Source organism: Brienomyrus brachyistius, chromosome 21, assembly GCF_023856365.1.
Source record: "Brienomyrus brachyistius isolate T26 chromosome 21, BBRACH_0.4, whole genome shotgun sequence".
Lineage (NCBI taxonomy): Eukaryota > Metazoa > Chordata > Actinopteri > Osteoglossiformes > Mormyridae > Brienomyrus > Brienomyrus brachyistius.
Window position 1 is genome coordinate 4,932,235 of NC_064553.1, and position 17,094 is coordinate 4,949,328.

At 46.5% G+C, this 17,094-nt stretch overlaps 2 protein-coding genes across 4 annotated transcripts; one reads left to right on the plus strand and one right to left on the minus strand.

Moving 5' to 3' along the window:
• Positions 1-371: 371 nt before the first annotated feature.
• On the minus strand, positions 372-4,523 carry bdh1 (3-hydroxybutyrate dehydrogenase, type 1). Its single transcript, XM_048988392.1, has 5 exons — positions 3,809-4,523; positions 2,971-3,081; positions 1,699-1,840; positions 1,452-1,604; positions 372-1,155 (listed from the first exon to the last, which is right to left on the minus strand). The coding sequence occupies exons 1-5, from the start codon at positions 4,019-4,021 to the stop codon at positions 689-691; spliced, it is 1,086 nt and encodes a 361-aa protein (XP_048844349.1). The 5' UTR covers positions 4,022-4,523; the 3' UTR covers positions 372-688.
• A 2,917-nt stretch (positions 4,524-7,440) lies between these two features.
• hltf (helicase-like transcription factor) lies at positions 7,441-17,006 on the plus strand. Of its 3 annotated transcripts, none has more exons than XM_048988382.1 (25): positions 7,441-7,640; positions 7,743-7,940; positions 8,273-8,439; positions 8,699-8,832; positions 8,929-9,020; positions 9,240-9,311; positions 9,636-9,827; positions 10,035-10,130; positions 10,239-10,293; positions 10,463-10,520; positions 10,671-10,726; positions 10,929-10,967; positions 11,115-11,240; positions 11,406-11,497; positions 11,898-12,041; positions 12,627-12,765; positions 13,396-13,531; positions 14,001-14,180; positions 14,267-14,397; positions 14,651-14,841; positions 15,073-15,195; positions 15,364-15,476; positions 15,772-15,952; positions 16,085-16,165; positions 16,319-17,006. In XM_048988382.1, the coding sequence occupies exons 1-25, from the start codon at positions 7,464-7,466 to the stop codon at positions 16,463-16,465; spliced, it is 3,120 nt and encodes a 1,039-aa protein (XP_048844339.1). In that variant the 5' UTR covers positions 7,441-7,463; the 3' UTR covers positions 16,466-17,006. The 3 variants fall into 3 exon arrangements, with proteins under 3 accessions (XP_048844339.1, XP_048844340.1, XP_048844341.1); XM_048988383.1 differs by having other exon boundaries at positions 7,448-7,640; positions 11,145-11,240; XM_048988384.1 differs by having other exon boundaries at positions 7,452-7,940.
• Positions 17,007-17,094: the final 88 nt, after the last annotated feature.

The window sequence follows — 17,094 nt, forward strand, 5'->3', positions numbered from 1 at the left end:
TACTTAGGACCATAGTATTTCTGAACAGACATTGTTCCATTCCTTCGTGGAATGCAGTGAAATCTTAAATTGCTTGCATTTTAACCTGCAGAAGAAAATTGGTATGGAAGTATTGCCTTAATGTTTTGGTCACAGTTCATATGTATAAAAACCTTTGAAAGAACACTGCATGTAACATCTCAAACCAAGACGGCTCCTGAAACAGCTTCGATTATCCAATGTCTTCACAGTGCAAAAAATCCTGATGCGTGATAGGCTTTAACATGACCCATTTTACACTTAAGGGGGGGGACGTATCTAAAAATCCCCCCAGGGAATGAAATACCAGCCTGTCAGGTTATCTTGACAGCATAAAAGCAGGGGAATCAACCCCCCCCCCCCCAAACACCATGGAACATTTTCATTTTTCCGGAACCAGCAGTAGCGCAGCCATGGGGAGCTGCACTGTTTCTGACACCAAAACAAAAAAATGCACAAAGACAGTATCCAAGAGCAGAAATGCAGAGCGTAAAAGCGCGTAACGCAAACCATGCTGGTGCGCTTCTAAGGCTAAATCACAATTTAAAGACATTTCTAAAGTGACAAAATGATAAATGCTCATCTGAATAAAAAATCTGTTTGCACGTATTTGTAACCATGCGAATGTGACACTTCGTACCAGACTGACAGGCCTCCGGAATGTTCCGGATCAAAAGTACAGCCTGTCGGAAATGGCTGCCGGGAGGTGGGTCATGATCTGCATACGGATCCACCAGTGCACCTCCATGGGGTTGTAGCGGGTGTACGGGTAGCGGGACACGACGGCGTCGGCTATGTTGGCGAGGACCGGCGTTACGTCCCTCTGCCCACTGCTGCAGTAGGACCGCACAACGGCGACCTGCTGCTCGAAGTAGCCCATCCCATAATCGCCCTGTACATCGCTAGGCGCCTCCTTCCACATCTTGTCCGCAGTGGCAGCCACAGTGTCCCGCGTGAGGATGCCAGTGGCGGCGATGAAGTTACCGGGCTCGATGACGACGACCTTGACGCCCCAGCGCTTCATCTCGTACCTCAGGCAGTCGGAGAATGCCTCCACTCCATACTTGGACACGCAGTACGGCGATCGCATGGCGTTGCTCATCCTCCCAAACATGCTGGCCATGTTCACCACTCTGCCTGCAGACGCAGAGAACCAGCCACCAACGGGCCGTTTATTTTGATTTACTCGAAGTATTCTATGCAAGTACTAAGTACTCATTCTCCATAACCTTAGCAAAACAATATAGCGATTTGCTCCAGAATGCATAGCCAATCAACTGAAAAGATCAACAATGTTCTACTGACCATTAACACTGAATTGCACCGAGAAGAAAGAGACCGACACACTGGTACAGCGCCAGGTGTCTTGGAGAAGCTTTCCTGACCATTCAAGATCTAGGTCTCAGGACCTCCAAGTTCTAGCTTAAACTCACCTTCAGCCCTGCGGATAAGAGGTAGGAAGGCCTTGGTCACTCTGATCGTCCCCCACAGGTTCACCTCCGAGACCTGCTTGTACGTTTCCATGCTGGTGAACTCCACCTCTCCAAAAGTGGAGACCCCAGCATTGTTCACCACCGCCCACAGACCTGGCCCGAAGAGGTGGTGTTCATCAGAAATGCCCACAAATGATCCTCAATCCGTCCCCTGGAGTGAAGGGAGCCTGTGGACCAACCCTTATACCTTTCTCAGGGTCATCCAGGTTCCTTTTCACGAACTCCAAGGCCCGGGACACTTGGTCATCGCTGCACACGTCCAGCTGCACCACCTTCATCCTGTCAGAGTGCATATTCTCCAGCTCTGTAGCGCCATCTCCACCCTTCTCCTGGCAAAAGCAATGTAGCGGATAATGCCAAATTTCTGCTTCAAGCCTCCCAGTCATGTAAAACATCGTAATGCTCTGCACATCCGTTTCAACCAATGCAGGGCATTGTGGGTTCCTGGCCGCTACTGATGGAAAAATAAGTTTATGGGATTATTGACGCTCGGAAGCACCTCTGTTATATACACGGTGGGCCAACAGCAGGTACATAGTTTTGACGTCACCTTTCCACAGTGTTGGATGCGACAACGTGGCAACACTGACTGCCCACCATGTTCACCCGACCTGCCACTAAAGGACCTTTATTTTGGGGCGTAGTAAAGGAGGTTTTTGAGAGGAAGCCCCGCACAGCGAATGAATTTAAGGAGTTTCTCCCGCAAGCATTTGTGGACATTGATGATAACCAGGACATGTGTGCTAAAGTGTCACAGTGTCAGGGATAGGCTCCAGGAATTTATCAAAATTCACGGAGGACATTTTAATTAAAATAAATAAAAAAAAACCTTTGTAAAATAACTTTACTTTGTGAAACAGAACCTTTACTTGGTAAGAGTAAAAAAACCATATATCTACTCTTGGCCCACCCTGTATATCTACATATTGGTCTCAAGTCAAATTCCACAATCCAGTAGGTTACTTGGTTACTTATCCAATGTTCCTGACCAGGGACGGATTATGGGTTGTGTGGGCCCCTGGGCAAAACGTTCGCGAGGGCCCCCCGCCCACCAGCACCACCACCACCACAATTCAAGGGCCCTTGGCAGCCAAACGCCCTCCCTATAGGGTCAGGGGCCCTTGTAGGCAGAGGATCAAAGAATGTAGGCCCTCTAAAATAGACAAACGAAAAATACATTGTTGATAAGCGTTGCAAATTGTTTTGGGCTAGGGGCCCCGCGGGCCCCCTGCACCCCAAGGGCCCCTGGGCAGCGGCCCCGCTGGCCCGGTCCGTAATCCGTCCCTGTTCCTGACAAGTAACAGCATGTTATGCAATTTCCTTCAAAAATTAAAAAAATATCCACTGCCAAGTCAAACTGTACGGAATTGTTCGTATCTGGATGGGAAAAAAACTACATTTATGACCGATTGATAATTGTTCCGAAGAATGAATAGCAGACGGTTAGAGACCTCGGTACCTTCAGCAGACATCCAGCGAAGACGGTAAACCCCAATTTGTGCAGGTGTTTGGCCAGAGCGAATCCAAATCCGCTGTCACAGCCGGTAATCAGCACCGCTTTACCGGCAATCTTAGTGGGGCAAAGGGAATCGATCATCAAAGTACATTTTATATTCAAAAAATACAATATATAGTTCCACATGCCTTCAAGGTAATTAAAATTCTCACTCATTCCGTAAACTGTACAGACGAATGTAAACGCTCAACCAGCCGATTAACCCGCAAAAGAGCACGTCACGCCAGGTTAATCGCGGACACCTTAAAGTTAACGATTCGTGCATAACATCACAGTATTACTGCTTCGTGCATGAGTGATACTGTAGAAAGTTATTCATTTGCGTTTATAAAAATAAAGCAGAAACGTTCCAGAAAAGCGTGATGTAAGCACGTTCAGTCAAAATCAAACTCCCACATCAGAACCGAATAAACGAGAACTAGTACTTCGCAAAATACATGCCGCTAAACAATTCCCATATTGGTAAGACAAGTCTGAGTTTTACTGTACTGTTTTACTAAAGGACCAGCAACAAGGAAAATGGAGGTTTCTATTTTTCCTAATTTCCCCTGGGATATGGTGCACCGCCCAGTGCAATATATAATTTAATGATAAACATCATTAATTTTCGCAATTTTGTGATTAGAAACTTTAATAATACTTCAAGACAACCAGCAAATTGACTTCTCTTATTAAACGATAGTTCGCTTAATTTAAGAAAGCTCACCGGGAGAAAGCAATCGACTATAGCAAAAATAAAAGAGGGGGGGATCAGCCTGCGCCGCGTGCATGTGCGCCTCACCTTCACGGATCCCCGGGGCACGGAGGGCATGGCCACATACAGCACGAAGACCAGATAGACGGCGACGATACACTCGGCCACGCTGGCTTCGGGAAAGCCGCAGCGCACGGCGGCAAAGTTCAGCACCGCCGGCAGCCCGAAGCCCAGGATCAGTGTCAGGAATACGGAAAACGCCACCAGAACCGCGCCCCGTCTGATCGATGGCGAAACCATATCGGCTGCTGCCTGGAGAAGTGCGTGCGGTAAAACGGTGCAGAAGTATTTCGCACTTGCAAAACGTCATTTACGCTTCTTCTGCTGACAATCGGGTGGAGGGTGAAAGAATGGAGCAAGATGGGAGGTGAAGTCCGGACTACACTGTGGGTGTGACTTGAAGCTTTAACGAGTCCGTATTTACTGTATGAATTGTTCAGGTTGTGGTGTTTCTGCTGTTTTTGGGTGAGACATCTGGGCAGCGATCGAAGATATAGGATTATCGACACCTTCACTTTTTTGGTTTTGGCGAAGATTTTCAAGAATGTCATGAATTATATGGGGCGGGGGTTGATAGAACTAATTAAACCTGAATTTTTAGCCGAAGCACAAACGACCAGAGTACAGCTGTCTTGTTTGGGGAATATTATGAAAAGGCCCAGTGCACTGGGGAAAAAAACTATTCTCGGAAAACTTGAGGGTGAGGATAATGAAAGGTTAATAGATTCGGTCATCACAACAACGCACATTTCTTGGCAAGACCGAGAGGCATCTGGCTGCAGAAGGGCCTGACAGCGCGTGTCCTCTGTCAGGCCCCTTCCACTCTCAAGCCCCTACGTCATTTCCGTTCGAACGACAATTCTTCTTGTCGCGAGCTATAAGAATCCATCTTGTCGTGCGGATAATTCTGAAGTCGTGGAATGTATGACTTAACTATTTAAAAATTAATTATCACATCGAAATACGCGTGTGTTGAACTCATCGCCTTAGTACAGGCAACTCATGTTTACCTTAAAAAAGTCCTAAGAGTAGTGCTCGGTCACATAAAAAAAGTCAGCCAAAGACAAAGTAAACTTTATAGTCATCTCAGCTACTGTATATACAAATATATAGAGAGGCAAGACGACGTGACTCCGACGTGACTTACCGTTATCAGGAGTGGCAAGATGGACTTCATAACTGAATATTACACTGAAGAAGAGAAAGATACCATTGTCTATCCCTTTTTATTTCAATTTTCAAATGTTTCAAAGACATGCATTTGTTTTTAGAAAACACAGCCGACAAGAGCTTAATCGTGTTTTGTGGTTTAGCGTAGTAGGTTCACTGTACAGTACATTGTTATTGTCACAACCGATCGTTCAGACCTCGTGGACCACGCCCACTTCATTTATCTCGTGTGAATCCCGCTTATTACCAGCTTTCCTGTTTGATCTTGTTTGTCTTGTGTATTTCAGTGTGTTCTATTTCATTCTCCAGATCTGTCGTTGTTGTTGCTACGTGCCTTATTCCTTGTGATTCCCTTTTTACCCTGATTAAACCCCGTTTATTCGCATTCACGGCTCCCTTCGCCTGCTTCTCCGCACCCGATGTCAGTTATTTTTTATATTAGTCATATATATGCATCTGTTTTTAGTGAAAAATCCTTAATCACTGATTGCAGTTGTCATGCCCGGCCCGTCTGCTCCTCCTGTGTGCCACGCCCCCTGATTACCCACGTGTTTTCTCCGCTTTCTCAGCTGTGTCTAGTTAATTTGATCAGTCCTGTGTATTTCAGTCCGTGTCTTGCCTGAGTCCATTGTCTGTCATTGTGGTTATTACCCTGTGAGCGTATTCGTGCGATGTTCCCTATTCTTCGTCAGTTTAATAAATCCCCGTTTGCCCTGATCTTGCCGGCTCGCCTGCCTCTTTGCTCGTCGCCCAGTCCTTGCGCCTCACCCGCACCGCACGCGCGTGACAGCAGTATTGTAAATTATTGTATATTTTCAAAGATCTGTTATTTGTATATAGTATTTGTTGTCATTTTATAAAGTAGTTCATATATTTAAGTGTTTTATACTGTATTCTGTTGACATCCTGTTTGGTTTGAAAAATAAACCTTTTGCTGTTTTGTGAGGATTTTTTTTATTATTAAAAACAACATAGTTTGTATATAACTAGAATAGTAGTTTTTCTTGTAGAAATTTAATTCTCATCGGCTCCTTAGACAAAAATTTACATAGTAAAAATATTGTATTATGGCCAGTACCAAAGCACAACTTTTTACTGGCAATCGTTTATTTAAATTAGGCAATTATGCAACTGTTTCAACTTCACATTATATTATTGTCTTCACAATATAATTAAAAATATTTTTATTTGTTTTTTTATTAAAAAATGACTGACTTCGTCATATGTTTACATAATAGTGAGGTATGTATTAATATGTGATATATAGTGTAATACACGGTAAGAAAGTTCTAATTAGCTATTTAGGCACACTAGACTCTAAATCTATGTTGGAACACTGGACTCTAGACATCGTTATTAAAATGATGTTATTACTTCGCACATATCTTGGGTAAAACAAATACGTTTTGTCAATAACCAATAACGCACAAAACATGTTTATTAGATTATGACTTAAAAGTTTCCGTATAAACATTTAAATGCTGACATTATTAAAGTACAATATTTGACGGAATAAATATGGCACAAGAAAATAATGATTTAAGTACATATTAGCTATAGTCTGATGTCTCACAATAATAACACATACAGTAGCACTACATTTATTTACACACACATATGTACAACTATATTGTTCAGGTTTGAGACGGATTCCCTCGTTTAAACAGAAATTACGTATTGGGGTTTGTCAAGACGGATTTGTCCACAGGACGGATTGTTTGTTTGTCTCTTGGAAAAAATAATCTCTCTCCAAATCTGCTGAAATATAAAGCAACAACACACAACAGCGTGTTCATGGAGGCAGCCATGTTTGAATGGGAGATCGTCACCTCGGAATTTCCTGATAATCTGTCGTTTTAACGGAAATGACGTAGGGGCTTGAGAGTGGAAGGGGCTTGACAGGGGACACGCGCTGTCAGGCCCCTTCTGCAGCCAGACACTTGTGGCAAGACCACAGAGGCAGAGAAGACAAAATGTTTCGAAGGACTGCAGTCCACGTGGATGTCAGGCCATTGACTTCCAGGTTCCTATAATAATAGACAAGTGATGCATTGGTTAAATTTATACGTTTTGTTTAGCTTGCACTAAATCCACTTCATTAACAGTCCTTTTTTTATTCTACATATATTCACTGAACCGAGTTTTGAGTTCTGTCCGGAGATGCATACAGCGTACGTAACAGTATATTCACTGTTAGCAAGAAGTCCATATCCTGCAAGGTTCAAAAGTTTGATTCTCGGATGTAGGGAATGCATTTCTAAACAACGAAATAATACAAACGAATAAACTCAAAATAGCAATTAGTGAATAAAACTTGAATAAAAATCAACTGATTGCACAAACATGTCATGCAAAAACAGATTTACTATTTGGGATATTGTCCACGTCACACTTCCGGTGCAGTCATCCCAACATGATCGCGTTTTCCCCCTCTAGATATTTTTCATTGTAGTCTGTAGCGCTGCACTGAACATAAAGGGCATGTTTATTTCCGGGATAGACTCCGCCTTAAATGATTTCGACGGCGCACGGATTGGACGTGACGTCACGCATAAATAATATTTTGAAAACAAGGACGTCATTCATAGGACAGTTTAACGGCATGTTACCCAACAAAGTGGGCGTGTGTATGTGGTCGTATAGCTATCTACTAGACTGTAGAGGAACGGAAACTAGGCATGAAAGCGTTGTAAGTTAGTCTGTTTCTTTATTAAAAGGCGATTTCTGCGACAGTTAAGTGGCTTCTAATTAGGTTAGCGGTGTCCACTTTAAATCCTGGTTCGTGATGCAGTTCGGGCAGCGCAGGCGATTCGAGGGCTTCCAGTTAACCTCCGTAGACTTCTTCGGTACGGACCTCACGGAAACCCTGTCTCAGGCGATCCGGCAGGCCGAGGAAGACTCGCTTGCCGAAAATGAAGACCAGGAGGCAAACGTGCTGTTTGGGAGCATTAAGGGGAGTGTCGTGGGACTGCGATACTATACAGGCGTGGTACGTAAACAGCAATCAGGCATCCGATACGCTTACTTTCTAAAGCAGGGGTGCCAACTCGCACGCAAGAAATGTCACGGCAAAACGGTGTATTATTCCGTTATAAGCCTAATTTTGGCTACAACAAAAACGTGGGGCAGTTTGCAAACCCTACATACTGATTACAAGGTAGTAAAACTGTTACATACATGTACATGCCCGTGCACGTGTATGCAGACGTGAAATCTCACTCCAGCCAGCTAACCAAAGTTTGATAAGGCATCCCTGGAAGCATCATGTGTGAGTTAAGCCAAAAATAACGTCTTGGTCACCTCTCTTAACTTTATTTTCAGGTGAACAAAGGAGAAATGATCTCCTTAGTGAGGGAGCCGCACAATCCTTATGACAGAAATGCAGTCATGGTGGCCAATGTCTACGGGAATCAGGTCGGGCACATCAGGAGACAGCTGGCAGCTCCGTTGGCTGAAATCATGGATAACAAACTTGCCAGGGTGGAGGGGTGAGTCACATCACTGTCAGTCGGTGTGACCCGCCTGGAACTTGGAGCCCCATCGGTTATTGGGCACATTAATAGCTTCTGGATCCTAATAACTGTAGATGGCAGGTTGTTCCTGATTTCAGAGGTTTCAGTTTGGCAACTTAATGCCATTCTGTCAATATTTGGTGTGAGTTATTATTATTACTGATACTTTATTTGTTTAAGGTTAACAACCTTGGATGTTTAATGAATTTATTTCTTGCCTAATTTGTTCCTCTAGGGTGGTACCTTTTCGTGCAAACAATGCGTTCACGATGCCCGTGCACCTCTTGTTCTGGGGCAAAGATGAGAATAGAGCGGCAGTGGTGAATGAGCTGGCCAGCCATGGCTTCAAGCTTGACTCAGCATCTCAAGGTACTCCTGTAACGGTAGTTAATGTCCCTTAAACTCCCCCAAACCCGCCCTTTGGTATAGATGCCAGTGGAATGACTGGTCCTCTAATTCTGTCAGGTGCAAAGGGAGCCGCAAGGGCAGGTAACACTCTGGATAGGATCTGGTCTGGCTCCAGGAAACCAGCCGCGCAGTTACTAACTGCTGAACAGGTTTGTTCGTTTTGTTTTTCTTTTTGCATAGAGCGAATGTAACTTATCGTTTAGCCCCTTACAATATAGTTAGAGTATTATTATAGCACATGAGTTCTATTTGAACACGTTCTCTTACTCCACCCTCAGAGTTGTAGCAATATCTGTCCCGACAGCACATTATCGAGATCATTGTTTCTAGTTTTCAGCCTTGTGCATCTGTTTTGGTCCACTTCCTAGCTGAAGAATGCTTTCGACGAACTTTTTGACGATCTCATGGAAGACAAGACCCGGGAGATGGAAGCAGCCGAGGTTCGATTCGCCGGCTCGCGTTGCCATATTTGGTTTTGTTTATATATTACTTGATGCAAATAATTATATTAAGATGTATTATAATTATTATTTTTTTGCCTACTGGCAAGCTTGCAAGTTACCCCATCTAGAAGCATCTAATAAATGAGTAACGAGAGATTTGTAGGGTTTCAGCCCACGACCTAATTACAGTTGGTGTGCTTCCACCATTCTCGAAATGGCACCGGTTGTACAAGTTCGCCCCCGGACTTAAAACGGCTGGAGACAAATCCGTCGGTCAAGCAATCACATCTTGGTTGTGTCTCATGGCTCCTGTCATTCCAGGCCATCTGCACGCCTCTGCTTCCACACCAGAAACAGGCTTTGGCTTGGATGACCTCCCGGGAGAATAGTGACGACTTGCCCCCGTTCTGGAAGGAGGAGAACGGACATTTCTTCAACGTCCTCACGAACTTTGCCGTCAGAGAGAGACCAGATCAAGTCTTCGGGGGGATCTTGGCTGATGATATGGGATTGGTGAGAACATGGACAAGTTTACGTTCGTTCTCTGTGAAACACACCTTTTGTGGGAGAAGGTTACCCTGAGGTTATTGTTCAGTGTATTAATAGTACGGCTATCAGTACTGATCTTTCTAGTTGGAAACGCTAAACCGATTTGCTTGTCTGACGCGATAGTCATGATTCATTCTTTGGTGTTCAATTTTCTGCAATTTCACGTTTCAGGGAAAGACCCTCACCACGATAGCACTCATCCTCACCAACTTCCGAGACGGAAAGCCTCTGCCCTTGCAAAAATGTACTGCTGTGCCGAAGATGAAGGTAGCCAGCAAGCCGCATGACCTTCCGCAGACCCGTCTTGCTCAGAGCTTCTAGATGGTCGCAAGTGTGTCTTTGACGATACCTAAAGCTCTCTTGACTCCGGTTTAGACGAGCAGATCCCGTGCCGCTGATTCGAAAACGGGGAAAGATTCCGCCCTTAAAGGTGAGTTCAGGAGGATTTATCGATGCAGCCTTCACATGTCTCACCACCTGGTATATGCGTGGAGATGAGGTATATGCCTGGAGATGAGGTATATGCCTGGAGATGAGGTATATGCCTGGAGATGAGGTGTCTTAATGCAGTTCATCCGGCATCCTTGGATTTTTTGCAGGGAAGGATTCCGTTGAGGAAATCCCACAAGCCTCTGCGAGTACGTCACATTCTAAACGGTAAGGAACTCCTGGATGCTGTGTCTGATGGTAGGCAGCTTCCACCGGAGTACAATGCAGTGTCCTCTCTCAGTTTTACATTTAGCCTCCATTGGATCAGACTGTCAAGGGTGTCTATTTTTTGTTGTCGTTTCTGACTGTGCCATAAAGGCATCACGAAGATGAGTTCAGAGGCCCAGGAGAAGGGGAGGTGCCTGGGAAAAAAGGTGAGCGCAGGGACCACTGAGAAATTTCTCCAGGCAGTTGGGCTCAGTCTGGTGTTGTGTCCTCAAATGATGCTTCAGTAAGTAATGTGAAATCTGTAACATGCGGTACTTAGCATAACCGCTAAAGCTTACTCTGCTGGTGCCGCTGGTGCCGCTGGTTTGGATGTCGGTGGGAATCTGGTTTTTTGCTCGTCTCTTTCAGTCAAGAAGAAAGAAAACCCTGGGACGAGTTCCAAAAAGGGTATCTTTAGCTTTTCTTTTTAAATATTTCTAACAGCTACTTTAGTTACTTTTTTTTTAAATCCTTGAAATCCCTTTGAGTTCCCTTTGGCTCTGCTCTCTTTAGAAATAAATGAATAAATAAAACAGGCGCCGCTCTGCGAGGCAGCCTCAGGGTGCCGGTCTTTGTGTTTTACAGCATCAGCCACGCTGACAGAAGACGCTGACTTCGCAGCAGCGCTCGGAGGCTTCCAGCAGGGGGCATATGCTCAGAATAAGAAAGCCAAGGGTAGCGGTATGTGGTGCTGAGAATCTGTGATGTTCCTTCACATACAGACGGGGGCAGGGTTGTGCAAGACTAGATATGCGTTATTTGCTGTAGGAGCAAGCTGTTGCCATTAGCGAGGATGGGTACTTAACAATGTGCTTACTGAGTGTATGTGGGTGTTTGTGTCTGTAGGTAGCGGTAAGAAGCCCTTGAAGGGTAAGGAGGGTTCAGTGGCCAGAGCAACCTTGATCGTCTGCCCTCTCTCTGTGCTCGGCGGCTGGCTGGTGCGTGAGTTCTGACTACCAACTGGAGGCCCTATTTCCCTCTGTGCGCATGAATGCCATTTCATTTGCAGATCAAGAGTAGACCACAATGGGACCGCGGGGGTGTTCCACAAAGCAAGATTAGCTGGGTTAATTTAACCCAGCCATCATGAGTGCCCAATAGCAATGGTCCTTACTAAACTCTTATTGGACACTCACGTCTTCTAGTTTAAGTTAACTTAAACTGAACTTAAACTAAGTTAATCTTGCTTTGTACACCCCCGCCTGGTCCCACTATGGTCTGGTCCTGTAACCCCCTCCCAGTGTGTGTTTTTTTTCCTTCTTTTTTTTTAAAAACATATTTTTCTTGCCATGTCTAGAACTATAACTGAATTGACGTGGAGATTAAATGCATTTTCAGGACCAGTTTGAGCAGCACGTGTGCGCAGACGTGAACATGAACACGTATGCGTATTACGGCTCGGAGCGGAACCGCGACCCCCAGTTCCTGGCCCAGCAGGATGTGGTGCTGACCACCTATAATGTCCTGAGTGCAGATTATGGGGTGAGACGCCTTTTGACACTTGTGTCCACTTAGTGTAAGAACCAGCAAATTGCTCTGATAGGCCTTTTACTATAGTCCAGGGGTGGGCAATCTTATCCTGAATGGGCCAGTGTGTATGAACGTTTTTGGGAGAACTTTGAGGTCAGCAGTTCAAACCCAGGTTTGAGCACTCTTCAGTCAATCAGTCTTTTAATTAATGACTAGTAATCTAATTTAGTAAAATCAGTGAAAACCTGCATACATGGCAGCCCTTTCTGGATAAGGTTGCCCATCACTGATAGTTGTAAAGTTCAGGGTCAGATACAAGTCCATACCAGGATTTTGTTTTTCACCAGCCAGTTGAGTATAATGAGTCACGTTGAAACAATCTTGGTCTGGATCTGTACTTTCTGAACCTGCACTTTTCAACTCTGATAGTCAGTGGTGAGTCCTGCACCTGGTACTGTTGCGGTGTTTGGCACAAACAGTCCACATTTTTGCTCCGGGAGCTGGGAGGGAGCAAAAACATGGACCGTCTGGGGGTCCTTGAGGACCGGGGCGGGGAACATTGGTTTAGCATGTCCTGCATTTGACTGCTGCCATTAGAACAATAGGAGCAGTCCTCTCCACACGGTCAACTGGCTGCGGGTGGTACTGGATGAAGGGCACGTGGTGCGGAATCCCAACGCACTGCAAAGCAAGGCTGTGCTGGCTCTGAAAGCCGAGCGTCGGTGGATCTTATCAGGTCAGTGCCTGGGAGTAACTCCCAGCCTTTCCCACGTTCCATGCAGTGGTCGAGTCTGTCGTAGCCAGCACCGTCTTGTACGCCGTCGTGCACTTGGGGCAGCAGTACCAAGGGCCAACAGACTCAACAAGCCGATCCTGAGCGCTGGATTAGTTCTGGGAGATGACAGAGATTGACACAGTGACGGAGAGGAGGACGCTGTCCAAACTTCGGTCGATCATGGATAATGCTGCTCATCTGCCTCATAGTGCTGTGTTTGGACAGAAAAGCACATTTAGCCATTCAGCATAAAATGCTCCACTTAGTGCCTGAGGAAATCATTCCTTCCGGCAGCCATCAGATTGCACAACCAATAAATCAGTCTGGGAACATGTGCAATATCTGTCCAACAAGTTAGTAAATTTTCGCTACACTTCTGTGATTGTTTTCATGCTCACCCACTTATTTTTTTGCCATCTTCATAGACGTGCTTGTTTTTATATAGAAATTGTATTCAGTACTGTCTATTTTTGCCTTTTGTGTAAACTATGTCCTGATGTTGACCTCCATGTTCCTAGTGCAGTTTGTGTTTTTCAACAGCAGATGGCTCTCGCTAACCGGCTCGGCTGTTCCTGGTGTGTCGTTCTGCAGGCACTCCTATTCAGAACTCGCTGAAGGACCTGTGGATGCTCGTCGCCTTCCTGAAGCTGAAGCCCTTCGACGTGTGGGAGTGGTGGAACCGGGTCATCCAGAGGCCCGTGACCTTGGGCGACAACACCGGCCTGAAGTGGGTGTTCAGGGGGTGGCAATTGTGACGTTTACGTGTCTCCAGTACCTGAAGTCCCTATGGCCGTCTCCACACTCCACCTACCAAAATTGACTGCTCTCTGTATATACTGTTACTCTGCCCCAATTGGAGGAATGAGATGATGTCACCGCCAAAACCAATCATGTTAAAGGAGGTTCCCATGACCAAAAAAACTATATTTTACTGTCTATCCAGAAGCCATTTGTTCTTTTATTAAAGTGCATATCTGGTCCTTGGGGACCCACAGACAGTCCAAGTTTTTGCTCCCTCTCAGCTCCTGGGTGAGGGAGCAAAAATGTGGACCGCTAAGGGTCCCCGAGGACTTGATTGGGAAATGCCGACATTAAGAGAGATAATATAAAATTGTAATGCTTGTCCCTCTGTTTAGCGACTGAGAAACACCTGTCAGTTGAAAAGTTTTATTTTATTTGACTTATTTTTGGGTCAGGAACCTGCAGGCTCTGGTGAAAGGCATCACTCTTAGGCGCACCAAGACAAGCAGAGTTGGTGGGCGGCCCGTGGTGAAACTTCCTGAGAAGAAGGTCTTCGTCCAGCACGTGATCCTCTCTGAAGAAGAGAGGCAGCAGTACGAGAAGATCAGGATGGATGGCAGGGCCATCATCGGCAGGTAGGGGGCTCCTCCCAGCAGCAAACGGGGCCAACGGGCGCTTCGACGTTCTTCACCCGGGTTGCCACCATGGTCGCTGCTTGCAGGTACTTCAGGGAGGGGACGGTCCTGACTAACTACGCCGACGTGCTGGCCATCCTGCTCCGGCTCCGTCAGCTCTGCTGCCACCCGCAGCTATTGGGGGGCTCCGGTATCTTGGCAACAGTGACAACAGACGGTAAGACCGGGACACCAAAATAGGATCAGGAACTGATGGCAAGGTGATGTTAAGGGCACCGTATCTTTACGTAAACATTTAATCTCGTGTCTTTTGACCTGACAATTCAAGTCCAAGGATGTTGCAAAGTTGTTCAATTATTTCAATGGTGGGTGGGGTTTTATTTTTGGCCCCGCCCACTCAGCCCCTCCTTTTATTTTTCTTTAAATTCGTCTCCATCCCTCGTTTTGTTTTCTGTCTTCCTTTCCCCCAGGTACCAAAGAGGGCGAGTGCACACCCAGCGAGTTACGAGCACGGTTACTGGAAAAGATCACGCTGGTGCTGAGTTCTGGCTCGGACGAGGAGTGTGCCGTCTGCCTGGAGTCCATCCGTCAGCCTGTCATCACCTACTGTGCCCACGTCTACTGCAAGCCCTGCATCTGCGAGGTTATCCGCACGGAGAAGGTGAGGCTACGCCCACGGCGGCTGTCTGCCCATTGGCACCGCTAACACTTAGCCCGTTCTGTTTATAGGTGTTTCTTTAGTGTTTTGTGTTGCCTGTGATGACTTCATGTGGGGGTGGGGTATCCATCTGTCCATCCATCCAGGCAGGTGGCTGTAAATGGTTCACATGTAAAGGTTTCCAAAGGAATTCCGATCGTCTGGTCTTCAATTCCTCCCTTCTTGGTCTTTCAGGACGATGCCAAATGTCCACTGTGTCGCGCTCAGATCAACAGCAAGGAGCTGGTTGAGTACCCGGGAAAGCAGGAAGACCTGGACTCGGCCGACAGCAAAGACACCTGGATGTCCAGTTCGAAGGCGAGTCCACAGCACCCGTCACTTGAAGCACGACCGCGGACACAAGCTTTTATACAATCGCATACGTTTCTGGGGGAATAACTGGATTGCTGCAAAAAAGCACGACTCCCTGGTTTGATAACACACTCTGGTTGTATTGATTGACGGCTATGCGGCGTCTGCACGCAGGTGAACGCTCTGATGGCTCATCTGCACCAACTGCGCAGCCAGGATCCCAGCATCAAGAGCTTGGTGGTTTCTCAGTTCACCAGGTTTCTGTCTCAGCTTGAAGTCCCGTTAAGGTGAGCTGGGTACTGCGTGCTGGCAGCGTGAGCCGAGGGACGTGGTTAGCATCTCCCAGTTAGCGACCCAGTTAGAGAAATGGGCACGACGGACGAGATGCGAGGGCAGCAGGAGCATGGAACAGCGAGGAAATCCGCAATTCAAATTAAATTCAGTGCTTAGACTGGAACACTCTAGACAGCTGTGAGCAATTTAGGCTCAGTAATGGACTGAAACAATAACGGAGTTCTTGGTGGCCGACCGCTGGGTCTCGGGGAGGGTCTTTAATGCCTCCCTTCCTTGTGTCTGGCGCAGGGAGCAGGGATTCATATTCACACGGCTGGATGGCTCCATGAACCAGAAGAAAAGGGAGAGTGCCATCCAGGCTTTCCAGGACCCTGCCCCGGGAAGTCCCACCATCATGCTGCTGTCACTCAAGGCTGGGGGGGTGGGGCTTAACCTGACCGCCGCCTCCCGGGTCTTCCTCATGGACCCAGTAAGTAGGCCATGCTCTGGCCAGGTCTTACACCAGGCCCGGCAAAGTCGACGCTTAAGGGGTATGTGTGACTGACGTTTTTCCGATTTACTTTTGTTTAGAGCGATTTCCCCGTTTGTTCTTTCGCCACAGGCTTGGAACCCTGCGGCGGAGGAGCAGTGTTTCGACAGATGTCACCGCCTGGGCCAGAAGAAGGACGTGGTGATCACAAAGGCGAGTCCTCACTGTGCCGTCCGTGCCCCACAGTAGTCTAGTCTAAACTCTAGTCTAGTCTAAACTCGAGCCACAGTCCACATTTTGTGGAGTGATCTTGTAGGCATTTTTTCGAGTCGAGATCTCACACCCCTTGTCGAACCTCTTCTCCAGTTCATTGTGAAGGACTCCGTTGAAGAGAATATGGCCAGGATCCAGGAGAAGAAGCAGAAGCTGGTGGAGAAGGCCTTCGGGGCTGCGAATGCGCAGGAGCGCAAGCAGTCGCGGATCGAGGACATCCGAGTCCTCATGGAGTTGTGACAGCATAGCCCCCCCCCCCCCCCCCGACGGACTTAAGAAATCTTGACTTGTGAAAGAAACTTCCTTTCCTTCTTTTGCATTAACATTGTGCATTGCAGCTATTGCGGGAAAGTTTAGATTCCGGAAGGAGCCACGGAGAGAGAAGTAATCTGAGAGACTACCATGGACGTGGGTGCCTTGTTTAAATAGCAGTCACTTGTCAGCATCTTATTGTTGAAGCAACTGTGTTTTTTTGCAGTTCACTGACAGAATCCTTGGAAGGACACTAAAAAGGTGGCTTACCCATTGCATTCAGCAGGCTTCGCAGCTGCTATTAGTAACCAAGAGGGATTACAGGGAGATCAGAGGGACCGAAGAGGCTTTTGCCATGTCTGGGACAGCTGGTTCTCATGAATGGCTTCTACTGCCAGATAGAGGGGACAGTTAACCTTCCATGCGGGGTCCAGACTTTGCTGTTTTTAGTTAGTGCTGTATGTACAACTGCCTTTGTTATGAGTGTATTGTTATTCATAGACCAAATATATGGCTGAATACCTGGAAAGTGGCGTTTTATTGCGTTTGGCGTCAGGAGCAGCAGATACACACTTTATTTAGGTATTTTGTAAAATTAAATCAGGTGTGACCAATGA